Raw genomic sequence first — 13,255 nt, 5'->3', positions numbered from 1 at the left:
CTATCTTTGAGAAACTTGGACAAGAGATGAAAGTAGCTTGTAAGGTGCAAGCAGTCTACAGTATTTTTTCGTGCAATTTTACTTTGACAATACTTTGAAAAAATATTCTGCATCAGTTTGTCTAAATTTCTAAATACGCAAAGGCAATATATGGCAAACGGTCAAACGGGCAATCAAAACATTTTGAATAGCGTGAGAGGAGAAACATGGCAAGAACGATTGAAAGGCCTGTTCTGTATAAGACAATAAATCCAGATGGATTAAATTTGGCATAAATAGAATTTGTTGCCTTTCTAAGACAATTAAACCAGATAGATAGAAAGGCAACAGCTTCAATCCATGCCAAATTTAAACACAAAAATAATTGTTACGTAATAATAACTGTACACGAGGACTGTTTCTTTGGGTTGTAGAAGAGAGCAGCATACAAAATTGAATCTACTGGTAGCCTTGTTATGACATCACAACACATCGCCAAAGAAAACGTGTAGCTAACTCAAGTAAGCAATAGAAATCTTTCAAAACTTTAGAATGACACAAAATTCCAAGAAGTTAGGTCAGCGAGATGAAGGAGCAACTAATCAAACTAAGGTGAAGTATGGCCACCTGGAGATGCGGCCTGATTTGTCACCGTTTGCAGATTTTGATTATAGCTACTGCTAGTGCTTGACTGACATTTTCTGAGATGCTTTTACTTTTTGCGGTTTCCTAATGACATAAAACTTTTTTGTTGCCTTGGGGAAGCAGTAGCAAATGAGAAAAAGTTGAAAAATGCAAAATCAGACTGTTATTGAAAAATAACAGTCTGACTAAAATCTTCGAAATCAAATTTTCTTTGTTTTTCAACATGTGAGAATGTTAAAACCTATTGTGTCATCTGGGGAAAAGAATAAGAAAGCGTAAAAATCTAATTTTTAGAAACATTTATTTAAAAATTCGCCCAAAGTTAGAAAAACCTGAAAATTTCTGCAAAATGTGACAAATCAGGCCGTATCTTTAGGTGGCCATGGGTGAAGGTACAAACCAATAGACATTACGCAAGACTCCATTTTGAAAGCCAAAAAGAGAGAACAGTAATTCATCAATGTGTACGAAACAAAAATGGTGCAAATAATGAAAAATAATTTCACTAACGCAACGCTATAGACAGACACTGCAATAGTTGAACTGTAAAAAATAAATAATACACAACTCAACCAAGCAGAAGCAGCAGACCAAACTAGCAAAGTTGATATTTTTAATCGGTGTCTGGACGTTGAAATGACGTAAAAATTGCAACTTTTGCTGGTTGTCCAGACGCCATCTCCAATTTAAAGCTTAAATGGTGCAGCATTGACGTAAGCGTAAGAAATGTATCATAACAGACGTCACAAGTTTACGTCAATGCTCCAGCATTCGAGTTTTGTTGTCAAGAAGTTGTGACATCTCCTGCAAGTTGCAATCTTTAAATCTTTTTAAGGTCTTGGTACGGACTAAAAATGATAAGTAAACGAAGAAACGGATAATAAGAGACAATCACTATGAATGAAACAATACCTTCGTTGAATTACTGTTTACATTAACTTCATGTAGTCCGAGTATTGTCTTAGAAAATCACGAATACTTTATCAACTTACGCAAAGGGGACGTTATGACGCCCACTGGCTCATGGAGTCCGCTTGATGAAGAAAAAGGCAATTCTTCGACAGACACCCCAGTTGCCATTAGAATACTGACAAAAACAACACTGAAAAATGACGCTAAAATAATCAACAAAGTAAACTTTTATAAGTAAAGCGGTAAATTATCTCTGCAATATCAAGGAAGGAGGTAACTCCACTTTCCAATTAATCATGAGCTTATCCCAGCCGCAAGTCAATAAGCTGGGTGTTGAGCCTTCAATCCAAGAGGCGGCTGTCACTACTCTGCTGTGCGAATCGCTGTCGTTGCGTGGCAGCCGTGCAAGGCGATTGCCGCTAGTGTCGTAAAGCCGGATCTACAGTGAAAAGTGGATGATGTTTTATTCTATAAAGTTACAAATTGGCTGATTCTTTTAAGTGCCTTTTTTGATCTGAGAATGACAGTGATAAAATTTTTGAATAAAATATTGCTTGGTATGGTATTTATGTTTAAGGTACGAGACGTAATACAATCTCTGCTTCATGGAACCATTACAACAGACCCGGAATGGGGATTATCAGAACTACAATCTGTATGTAGAGTTAGAGATGCAAATATCCAATTGAAGTGTGACTTTGCAGACGACACAGCACACACTTACAAGTTACAACCACTCTCTGTTTCACAAGATCGTGGGCTAGCTAGATGACCCTTCACCTAACATTACCAATGAAAAAACTAAAAAGTTTTGAAGGACTTTGCGTGAGTGGAAACTTAATCATCACAAAGGCCCTCTCTCTCTCTCTCCATTTTGTTTCAAGCAAATCTAGACTTCATCCCGAAACATCAGGGTCATCACCACGGCAAAATTTACAATTAAATAAACCATAAAACTATATAAAAAATGGTCGTACTTGTCTGTTATCGTGTGGAATAGCAATAACGCCTCCTCTCGAGACACTGATGCGATTGATGGGCGAATCAAAACGAATGGAAGTAATGGGAGACCGCATGCTCTTCAAATCCCACACTTTTATGTATCTGTCATCACCACTACTGACCACCTAAAGCGTAAGTTAGCTTATAAAAAAGAATAGGTTTTCTTCTAAGAAACTATATATAATACAGTGGGCGTCATAAAGCCACCTACATCAGTGCTCAACAGCAGTCTCGCGGAACATGTACTGAGGTTCATTCTGAATGTTTAGATCACCGTGCCGCATTCACACTCCAAGTAAGTCAGTTAGGTAAACAAGAAGTTGAGTGCAAAAAGAAGCATCGATGACAAGATTATTGTTATAATCTAAGCTTTTGTTAATGGGGGTTCCGCGACAAACGCGAAAGTAAAACAAGGGGTTCCACGATGGAAAAAAGTTGAAGAGCGCTGACCTAGATCCTTAACATCAAAACACAAGTGCCTACTTTGTCATCATCTGTGAACACGGCAGAGGAGACGGGCTGGGAATGGCCTTGTCCGACAACGACAGTGTGCACTGTGGAAGCACGGAAATCACATACTCTGAAGGTAGCGTCGCGGGAAGAAGTGACAATTATTTTGTCCTTGCTGTGGGCGCTGTGGAAGCAGTCGATTAATATTTTAACAGAATTCATGATAATGTATTTCAATGATTTATAATCTGATATTTTTTCTTAATGCTTTGAAACGGTAACAGAGAAGCGAGACAGACAAATTGTGTTTCTACCCTACACAATACATATGAGTGTAGCGATAAGCGTTTTACTCTAATTCCATAGTGAGCAGAGCAAAGTAGACAGCATGCACTTGTGTACAACATGTCTATGATAAGCAAAAATCCTTCGTGGATGGTCTACGTGTCTTCGATGATGGAACCAAAGATTAGCTGCTCTCTGGAAGCCTTCCAATGTAGCCTGGGAACATTGTGAATCCGAAGTGGTAAAAAGAATGGACCCTCGGGCCTCGGCCCTGGAGGTACACAAGACGACGACTCCATGTATAATTTGTGGTTAATATTAAAACAAGTACTCGATTATCTTATTGAACAATCGATAAAAACGATGCAAGTTCCCTCACCTGACATGTGTTAGAGGCATGTCATGTCCGTCCAGAGTCTGAACGATCTGAGAGGTTTCAGAGTCCATCAAGCATGCTGTCCTGTCCCACGAGGCTGTGACGAATTGCGAGCCACCCATCACCCAATCACAACACACCACAGGTGAAGCATGACATTTTGCACTCTTCAACGGCGTTCTGTAATCCTTTGACTCAACATCGGAACCATCTGCGATCCACAAACATGTACAATACCCGACCCAGCAAACTGCCTTCTTGCATTGCAGTCAGCAGATGTTGAAGTAATCTAAAACTGATGCTCTGGCTGCAATAGGTCAATGACCAACTAACCGATAAAAATAAACGAATTGAGCACTTCGGACAAAAACATTGAGTGAAACTTCATCTCTTTCAATACATTAAAAAATACGTTTGATCGGATGTTTTTTTTTATCTAGACAAAATCGTGAAATACCTTGATTCGTGTCGCTACAATCTGTGGTGTTTTCTTCGTTAGAAAACTTCGTTGGTTCATATGCCCACATATGAACGGTAGAATCACCAGATGCTGTCAAAGCAATGTGCTCTTCGGGGTGAAACTTTATGCAGTTGACTGAGCCAGAGTGGCCGTGGTACGTTCCAATGCAAGCTCCAGTTGCGACGCTCCTGTGGCATAAAGTTGCATAAAGCTTGGCTTAAGATTTCAATCATGGCGACCTACATACACGTCACAGGCCATGCCATCAAACAGTTGCAGGATTATATCACAAAGTTACAATGCCTATTGCAACCCAGTTAGCACACATATTCTCAAAATTACGCCCATTCCTGATAAAACTTTTTTCTTGAGCAAATTGGTTAAACGCATCAACCTGATAATCGTATCAAAACGTCTGACATATAAGATTATAAGTGATACGATAAAACGATTTTATCTGTATTATTATTACTACGAACTGCATTACCAAAGTTTAGCTTTTTGGTCAGCTGATGCAGAGCCTGCTATATCTTGGTTTAAGAAGCACGAGGCCACGTCCCATATGCCATCTTTGTGACCCTGAAAAACCTTAGAAAGCAAACAGACAAAATTTGATACCATGGAATGAAAGTTAAGAGCAGCAATTATTAAAAAAAGAGAAATGCAGAACATTTCACCAGTACGGGTCAAATCTTTCATGTTTTTGGTGGCACAACAAGAACCGTCCTATGAATGAAGTCCGTATGAAGCCAACCTGCACTATATCATATATTGCTCTTAGCGACAATTAATATTGTCTTGTGTACACAATTTGTCCAACACCTTTTATAGGAAATTATTCCATTCTTCCCCAAAGCCAAAATCAGCTACTTCTTTCAAGTAAATACATTTTCAGCGTTGTCAGCAAGCGCAGCCTCACTTAGTTCAACAACCCAAAAGAGTGCTCTTCATGCTACAACCAAGACAATTTCTGATACAGTTAAACATAAAGACAGGTATAAAGAATTTTGCATTAAAGTCTAAGCTGTTTATATGAAGATTATATCCTAAATCCTTGACTTAATATAAATTGTAAAAAAGGAAGCGCAATACCTAGTCCTAGGTGTTATCACTTTCCCAGGTTATCACTTTCACTTTTCCAGGCAGCGAAAATCATCATTTTTACATTGATCCAAGGTCTGCATAATTGAAAATCTACAGACATTGAATCTATGTCAAAATGACGGATTTTTCTGTCTGGGTTGTTGTGAGTAAAATTGATGCTTTCACTTTACCATTTAGGCATATTAGTGCCAGACAACAACTACTTTGATTGAAGTACATTTTCTTGAGAAGGCCAAAGGTTGCAATGGCACAGTATATATACTTTATTAATAGACATTTAATAAAAAAAGTGGTATTAAGTCAAAATCATCATATGCCACATTGACAACATTCAAAATGCCATGAAGGCTGAAAAAAAATACAAATACGATTAATGATCATACTTTTTAAAGTCCACTTTATTCAAGCCGTACGTTACAATTTACCTTAAAACATTATTCAATCTAACACGAGAAATATTTTGTGAAGATATACTGTCGTTGTGAATTTACCTGGGCAACTCTGCAAACAACATTTGAAGCTGGTTTAAAACTTGATACTAGCTTGCTTGTCCCGCTCTTGTATGTCGTCTTCAATTTTTGTGAAAATTGACTTGAACCAGAATATTTTCCTTTGAACACCTGAAAATAAAACGAAGTCATGAGCTGTCTTAGTTTTTACTTTAATTATTACAAAAAACGGGTGGTTTCATTTCACTTAGAAGTAAAAACGTTTATCACAGAATTCTCTCTGATAAATGCCATAAAAAAATTTTCATTTATTTATAACTTACTCAACTTACTTTTTGTGACTCTGTTCCATTACTTTGGTTAGCTTCACCTTTTTCAGCAGAAACAAGACTGGAATCAATGCTATTCAACTTTTCAGTTAATTCTACAACAGTTTTTCTAAGCTTTACATTCTCAGCATAAATTGCAACAAATTCTGTTTCAATTTGTCCAAATAGCAAATGTAGAGTCCCACGTAGTCTCCTTGGCAGTCGATCGTTTTCTAAATGACATATCTTTTCAATTTGTTACCTATTTACAAATGATTCAATCTACTTTATTGGAATGAAGTTATCTAAAACTTAAAAGCAAAGACAAAAATAAGTTGCGTACCAGATACCGGTATATAGACCATGTGTGAATTTGTGATCATTTTTTTTTCAAAAATTTCTAAAAATCGTATAATATAAACAATAATTTGGTGGTATTCTTGTAACTGTTGTGTGCACCAAAATTGCAAAAATGTGTGTATCAAATCATCGCAATTGTAATTGCTGTTTTAATATACAAATCAAAATATACAATATTATACAATGCAAATCAGTTTAGTGGCTGTGAAAAGTAACAACACTTGTTTCAAAAAACATTTTATCAATTTTGAAAGTTTTAGTTTTGCAATTTTTTGTTTTATTTATCGCTTTCGCCTTCATACATTTATTATGCATGCATGCCTTGACGTTTTGCAAAAAGATACAAAGCTGACATATTTAGCACGCCTAAGCGCTTTTTGAGGTCAAGCGTCATTCTCGACTGAACGTGTGAATTTAACCTCTGCCTTATTTTTATGTCGCTTGAAAGTCAGTAGCCTATGCCAGGGGTGTGCAACCTTTTCTACAGGAGGGCCAGATATAAATAACTGGGTGAAACCGCGGGCCGCATGTTTATTTAGCATATGATTTCTAGTAGTTGCAGGCACAAAAAAGTAGTTTTTTGTTATTCACATGGTATTATTAGGGGATCTCCTTGCAGAAATAATAAGTTAAGACGTATAAATTTCTGAAGAAAACTGCTATTCAATTTTATTGTCACACAGTCTTTAAAAGAGTTCAGTGAGAAGTTTGCAGCTGGCTTCTTTTCCCCACGGCTTTTTCCAAATTTACTTTAATAAAAGGGCTCGCAATTCGAAGTCCATTTTCCAAGTGTTTGTCTGTCAGAACCGATCAATAGGGAGATTTTATGACGCTATTTTAGAAAAAAAATTATACGTTGAGCCAAAAACAGCCATTTTTGAAGCCATGAATTTTTTCAAATGTGGAAAGTCATCTTGGTTGAGATGTTTTCGGTAAAAATCGCCAAGATTCATTTCTAAATCTAAAATAATGCTTTCAAATCTGTTTTCTCTTGAAGGTCAATCAATTCAAGTTGGATATCACCTGGTGCTTTGTCAATGTCTGTGTTGAATGACGAAGAGAATATACCAAACAAATGTTCATGAGATTTAAAGTCCTTGAAACGAGCGAAAAATTCATACAAGAATTTTTCAAGTTGGTCTGCAAATTCAGTTTTCTTCTCAGGATGCATTCCATAGTCTCTCAAAGTTGGAAAGTGGAAACGATTTCCTGTTTGTAGGCTATGTGGCTTTCCAAAGTCGTAATTTGTTCATAAAGTCTTTTATGTAACCATACATTTCATTCGCATGCTGTTTTTTTGCTGCAGTCTTGTATTGAGTTCATTCAATTGTTTTTTTTGCCCTTTTTCAATTGTTTTTTGATTTCTTTCCGTACCTCTACTTCTTTACTTCTAATTTTAACAAATTTGCTATTTTAACTGGTTCAACAAATTTGGCAAGGAATGGGCCGCTAGGCTGAAGTTGTTCTAATCCAACTGCTTGTAGGCTAGGCCTACATTAGGCAACTGCTAAATTTGACGCAAGCCGGCTCTACAAAAGGTCTTAAGAGATCATACAAAAAGGCGATAAAGCCAGAGACGGGAGCAGGGCTCCGCCTCTGATTTGCAGACGTTCCAAATAATTAAATACAATGGATTAACGGTGGCCGGTTGGAAATTTCTAAAATGGTTAACAGAAGGTGCGAAATTACAATAATCCACTCCACAATGAATTGTTCACATGTACCAGACAAAACTAAATTATAAACACGTTTTGCGGGCCGCATACAATTCAAAATTGGCACATCTTTGCGGGCCGCACAATTTTTCTTCGCGGGCCACATTTGGCCTGCGGGCCGCACGTTGCACACCCCTGGCCTATGCCATTTTTTTTTTATAAGAACAAGGTTTTTCTAAAAATATAATTGTAAAACCAAAAAACAAGTCACATAATTGGCGTAAAAATAAAACTTACACAAGGGTCATTCCATGCCAAATGAGCAAATGGGTTACACCACATGTCATAGATTTTTTTGAAATTTGGCATACTTGTAGATGTCAAAAAAATATGAAGAATACAAAAAAAAATTTTGAAAAAATTTAAATATTAGCAGAGTTATGGTCATTAGTAAAATCACCATTTTTGCCTGTTCCGCTTCAGTGATGTTGTCCAATTTCCTATAGTATTTCTAATTTCTTAACCTATGATCAAACAAAATGGCTGAAAATTGCTAGACAGACATTTTAAGATCCAAGGAAACCAAAAATGTAAATTAAAAAGTTGACAGAGAACTTCTTGATATGATTATAAAGGTTTCAACTTGCTACATGCATTTTTCGGAGGCCAAACTTTGAGGGCCTATAAAAAAAATGGGTATAAAAATTAAGAACTGAAATTCACATGTATTGGACTTATACCAATACTCTTTCATGTCAAATAAAAAAATTGAATTAATTTTGATAACTACTATGATAAAAGCTAGATTTTCCGACTTGCAAATTTTGACCTTTTTTACACTCATTGTTCAAGATTTTTGTCTATGACATCACAATTTACATTATTGCTTGTGGATGACATCACAATGTACATATTGTTTGTCATAATGCAGCTCATGAATGAATTGAATACTGGTAATACACTAAGGTTTAAGTTGTAGGCCATGCACTATAGTAGTTATCATATTATTAGTACTACATTAGTTTTACAATAACACAATTGTTATGGATTCATCACAGCATTATGACATTGGAAAAAAATAAGGTATTGTACCATAAAAATTCACTTTGCTAGAAGCATTGGGTTTTTGGACATTGGTGGACTTGCAGAAACAGATGAACATGTTTATTATGAACCTTGACATTTCTCTGCTTCAAGCAGGTAGACGGGCTTTGAACACTTGAACAGTGGGAAAAGTATCTTTTCTGGTTGCAAGATCTGTGGAGCATGTTAGGAATAATACATTGCTAATAGGACAACCTAAAATTGAAATCACAGTTAAAAGAGTAATTAACTCAATAACTCTACAAGTTACCACTACTATGGTGAATGGCCTACTGCACTAAACCTTAGCGTATTACCAGTATTCAATTCATTCATGAGCTACATAACAATTGTCATGACAAACAATATGTAAATTGTGATGTCATCAACAAGCAATAAATTGTGATGTCATAGACAAAAATCTTAAACAATGAGTGTAAAAAAAGCCAAAATTTGCAAGTCAGAAAATCTAACTTTTATCATAGTAGTTATCAAAATTAATTCAATTTTTTTATTTGACATGAAAGTGTATTGGTATAAGTATAAAACATGTGAATTTCAGTTCTTAATTTTTATACCCATTTTTTTATAGGCCCCCAAAGTTTAGCCTCCGAAAAATGCATGTAGCAAGTTGAAACCTTTATAATCATATCAAGAAGTTCTCTGTCAACTTTTTAGTTTACATTTTTGGATTCCTTGGATCTTAAAATGTCTGTTTAGCAACTTTCAGCCATATTGTATGATCGTAGGATAAGAAATTAGAAATATGACAAAAAATTGCACAAAATCACTGAAGTGGAACAGGCAAAAATGGTGATTTTTCCAATGCCCATTTATAACTCCACCAATGTTTGAAATTTTTCAAAAATTTTTTTTGCATTCTTTATATTCTTCGACATCTACAAGTATGCCAATTTCAATAAAATCTATGACATGTGGTGTAATTTTTCCAAAAAATTTGCTCATTTGGCATGGAATGACCCACAAATTATGATAATACTTTTGATAAATAAACTGTTATATAAATTTATTTTTGTCAAATTATTTGCAATTGCAAAATATTTGCAAATTTCTGAAGTGGATGCAATTACAATCGATGGTCGAAAATTAGCACATGGACTCTAGATGAAGTTACGATCAAGAATAGTTGAAAAAGCAATTAGGGCATATTCGTGACGATAAGGCCATCCTTGGCAATAGGGACATTAAATGAAAAAACTGTACACACACACATACACACAGTTGACTTAGGTTCCAATATAATTATGTTCATGGTCACAAATGATAAATGCACCATGCTCTGATTTGAATATGTAAACTATGCAACTTTTTTGTACCAGGTTAAAGCGACAAGATGATAAACAAAGCTTTTAAATTTCTTAAAGCTAACTGTGTGAAACATAGGATGCTTTTCTTATTGAACATCGATATGCTGCTTGTTTTATTACTTTGGTTAACTTGATTTCCCCTTCAAAAAGCTTTTCGGGTGTCCCCTTCATCTTGATTCACTTTGCAAGAGTTGGTTGATTTTGGTTTTGAATTATTATCCTCGGACTGACAAAGCCTTGATTGGATATTCCTGGTAGTTTCGAATATGGTACTTGTAGACTGTAGAAGCTTTTGACAAGAGTGTTTTATCATATTGCATTGGGCAGAAGGCCATGGGCAGGGCTGGATTAAGGGCACTGTAGGCCTAAGGCTGTTTACTAGAGAAGGGCCCAATTTTGCAAACCAAGCTACAAAAAGTAATAAGAATACATACCTGAAAAATTGAAATTATTTACTGCAAAATAACATAAACATAACAGAAAAATGGCTAATGATGGCGCGTAATTGGTTTTCGAAAACAAACGCAATTTTTAGTGTCAAGTTTGAAGCAAATGGAAAAGATTTTGGAAAGAAAAAAATGGATAGTAGGTACCTATGGTAATACTCTACCTAATGACACTCTAAACCAGGGGTTTTGGAAATAGTCTTGCGACCCCCCATAAAAGTATTCAACAAATGCATAAGTTATTTGATGCAAAATTTAACCAAATTTGATTCATGCCGACATTAAGTTGTTTAGTTTTTTTGTTTCAACATAAACTTCTGAAACAAAAAACGATTTTTTGCGATGTTATTATGGCTTTTATTACATTTCCTCCGATTGTTATTTCAATTTTCTATCAAGGTTAGCTAGATAATTAGGAGAAAAAATAATGAGAATAATCTACATTTTCGCACTTTCACCGGTTGAATTTATTGCAATCTTTTATCGATTTATTTAAATCAATTTCAGTGAGATGGTTAGTGCTGCATATTTTTAATTATTAAGTTTGTCAATGCGTGCACCTGTTGCTGAAAGAACTTTCAAACAAAATAGCCGATGCTAATATTTTCAATGCCATTGGAAACGATATGCCTACTGAGAAATCTATATTTTGCATAGGATTCTACATAATTTTGCTTTTTTACCATAGCGTGGTTACTGGTTAACTTAGTCTGCACAAAGTAACGTACAAGAACTTGGTGAAAAGTATCGAAAATGCTTTCCTGTAGTTAAAGCCTTGCAACGTCCGAAATCTTAAACAATATAATAACCTCAAGCAGAGAAATGGTCGATTGCGGAAAAAAATAGTTTTTAATCTTTTCTGGCAAAAAAGAAGTGAAAAGAACTCTCCGAAAAACGGCTCCAACCCCCAGGTTGGAAACCCCTGCTCTAAACTGAATTTCGATAAAAGTGGCGCCTACATGGTTTTGGAAATGGGCTCTTCACACGTTTTGTCTCAACTCAGTCATTCGTTTTTAAGCAAAAACTTTACTGTACAGTAGTCTACTGGATCTGTATCATTATCAGCTTTACAAAAATTTAACCTTAAAAAAAATTTAGGGCCGAATTTTTCCAGGGCCTAAGGCTATAGCCTTAATCCTTATTAGCCAAATGGTTAATCCGGCCCTGGCTGGTATTTCTTCAAAGATATGATTAGTTTATATAACACTGCATGCATTCAACTGTCAGAGGTGTCTACAAATGAAAACATCAGCTCATGCCATAACAAACCTGACAACACAGAAGAATAATTTGACACATTGTCTTTGCTGTTGCGAGGCTGCACATTCAGCTCCTTTTTATCTTCTTTTTTTGATGAATCCATGTAATGAAGAAAATACAAATAAGAGGCCAAGTTAAGGACCATGCATTATAAAACAAAGAGATTGCTGATTTGCAAATCTAAAATATACTTTGAAGCTTTGTTCTAGGCTGCTTCTCACTGCTTGTGTAAAATTGCATTCTAATTCCCAATCCCAAATCACATGTACATTTGGATAAACACTAGAACCTCACCATATTATGGACAAGGATGAAAGTGCAGCCATGAGCCGTTAGAAAAAAATGTGAGTTTTTAAAAGATAATTTCTTCCTTTTCATTTCGATCACATGGTCAAGTTTAAGCATTTACCGTACCGTTTATTTGGGTTATTGGGATGATGAAGGGTTCAAAGCTCGAACATGTACATAGATTTAAGAAAGAAATGCATTTATAGTGGTGAGGAAAAAAGAGTGTGGTTTTGCGGTAAGAAAACGAGAGGATATATAATGATAAAATAACATTGAAAAGTGGTTGTTTTATTGTCTGGATTTCGTAAACTACAACATTTTTTTCTTCGCCACATTACACTTTTCTTTCTTAAATCTATGGACATGTTCAAACAATTTAAATAATTTATGGAATGGACTATGGCTCTGGACTGTTGATGAAGCAAATAATGTGTAATCAATAAACAAAGATAAAATTGTCAGTCTTTCTCAAAACAGCAAGAGTAGCTAACGGTATGTAAAGTTCAAGAATCCACTACATGCTTTTTGAGCCAAACAAAACCCAAACGTGCTGGTAGGTCTATGTCGATTTTTGTAGTTAGTATCTTTTTCGTCCCGGACGCGTTAATGACGAAAAATAAAATGATTGATGATTGATTGATTTATACCCAATCTATTTTTTTGTTTGTAACATTCAGCCTAGGCAATAAAATAGCACCATAACAAACTAAATTCCAAAACAGACAAGAAGAAGCGAAAAACTATAGACAGTCATCGAGTCAGGCAGAAGGCAAAAAAAGCAAAGAAATATAATCAAAATTCAAAAAAAAGGAATAGGTGTACTAGCAAACATCTGTAAGATTAGCCCATGCCATGATACAAGGGA

At 35.5% G+C, this 13,255-nt stretch overlaps 1 protein-coding gene across 1 annotated transcript; it reads right to left on the bottom strand.

Moving 5' to 3' along the window:
- Nucleotide 1: 1 nt before the first annotated feature.
- On the bottom strand, nucleotides 2-12,330 carry LOC145781829 (WD repeat-containing protein 37-like). The gene is made up of 9 exons (XM_082593507.1): nucleotides 12,112-12,330; nucleotides 5,995-6,203; nucleotides 5,705-5,833; nucleotides 4,597-4,697; nucleotides 4,107-4,297; nucleotides 3,653-3,860; nucleotides 3,022-3,172; nucleotides 2,514-2,663; nucleotides 2-1,975 (listed from the first exon to the last, which is right to left on the bottom strand). The coding sequence occupies exons 1-9, from the start codon at nucleotides 12,245-12,247 to the stop codon at nucleotides 1,784-1,786; spliced, it is 1,467 nt and encodes a 488-aa protein (XP_082449633.1). The 5' UTR covers nucleotides 12,248-12,330; the 3' UTR covers nucleotides 2-1,783.
- Between the last annotated feature and the right edge of the window lie 925 nt (nucleotides 12,331-13,255).

Source organism: Aplidium turbinatum, chromosome 13, assembly GCF_918807975.1.
Source record: "Aplidium turbinatum chromosome 13, kaAplTurb1.1, whole genome shotgun sequence".
NCBI classification, from domain to species: domain Eukaryota; kingdom Metazoa; phylum Chordata; class Ascidiacea; order Aplousobranchia; family Polyclinidae; genus Aplidium; species Aplidium turbinatum.
The sequence above is the reverse complement of the archived record's forward strand: the minus strand, read 5'-3'. Positions and strand labels throughout refer to the sequence as shown.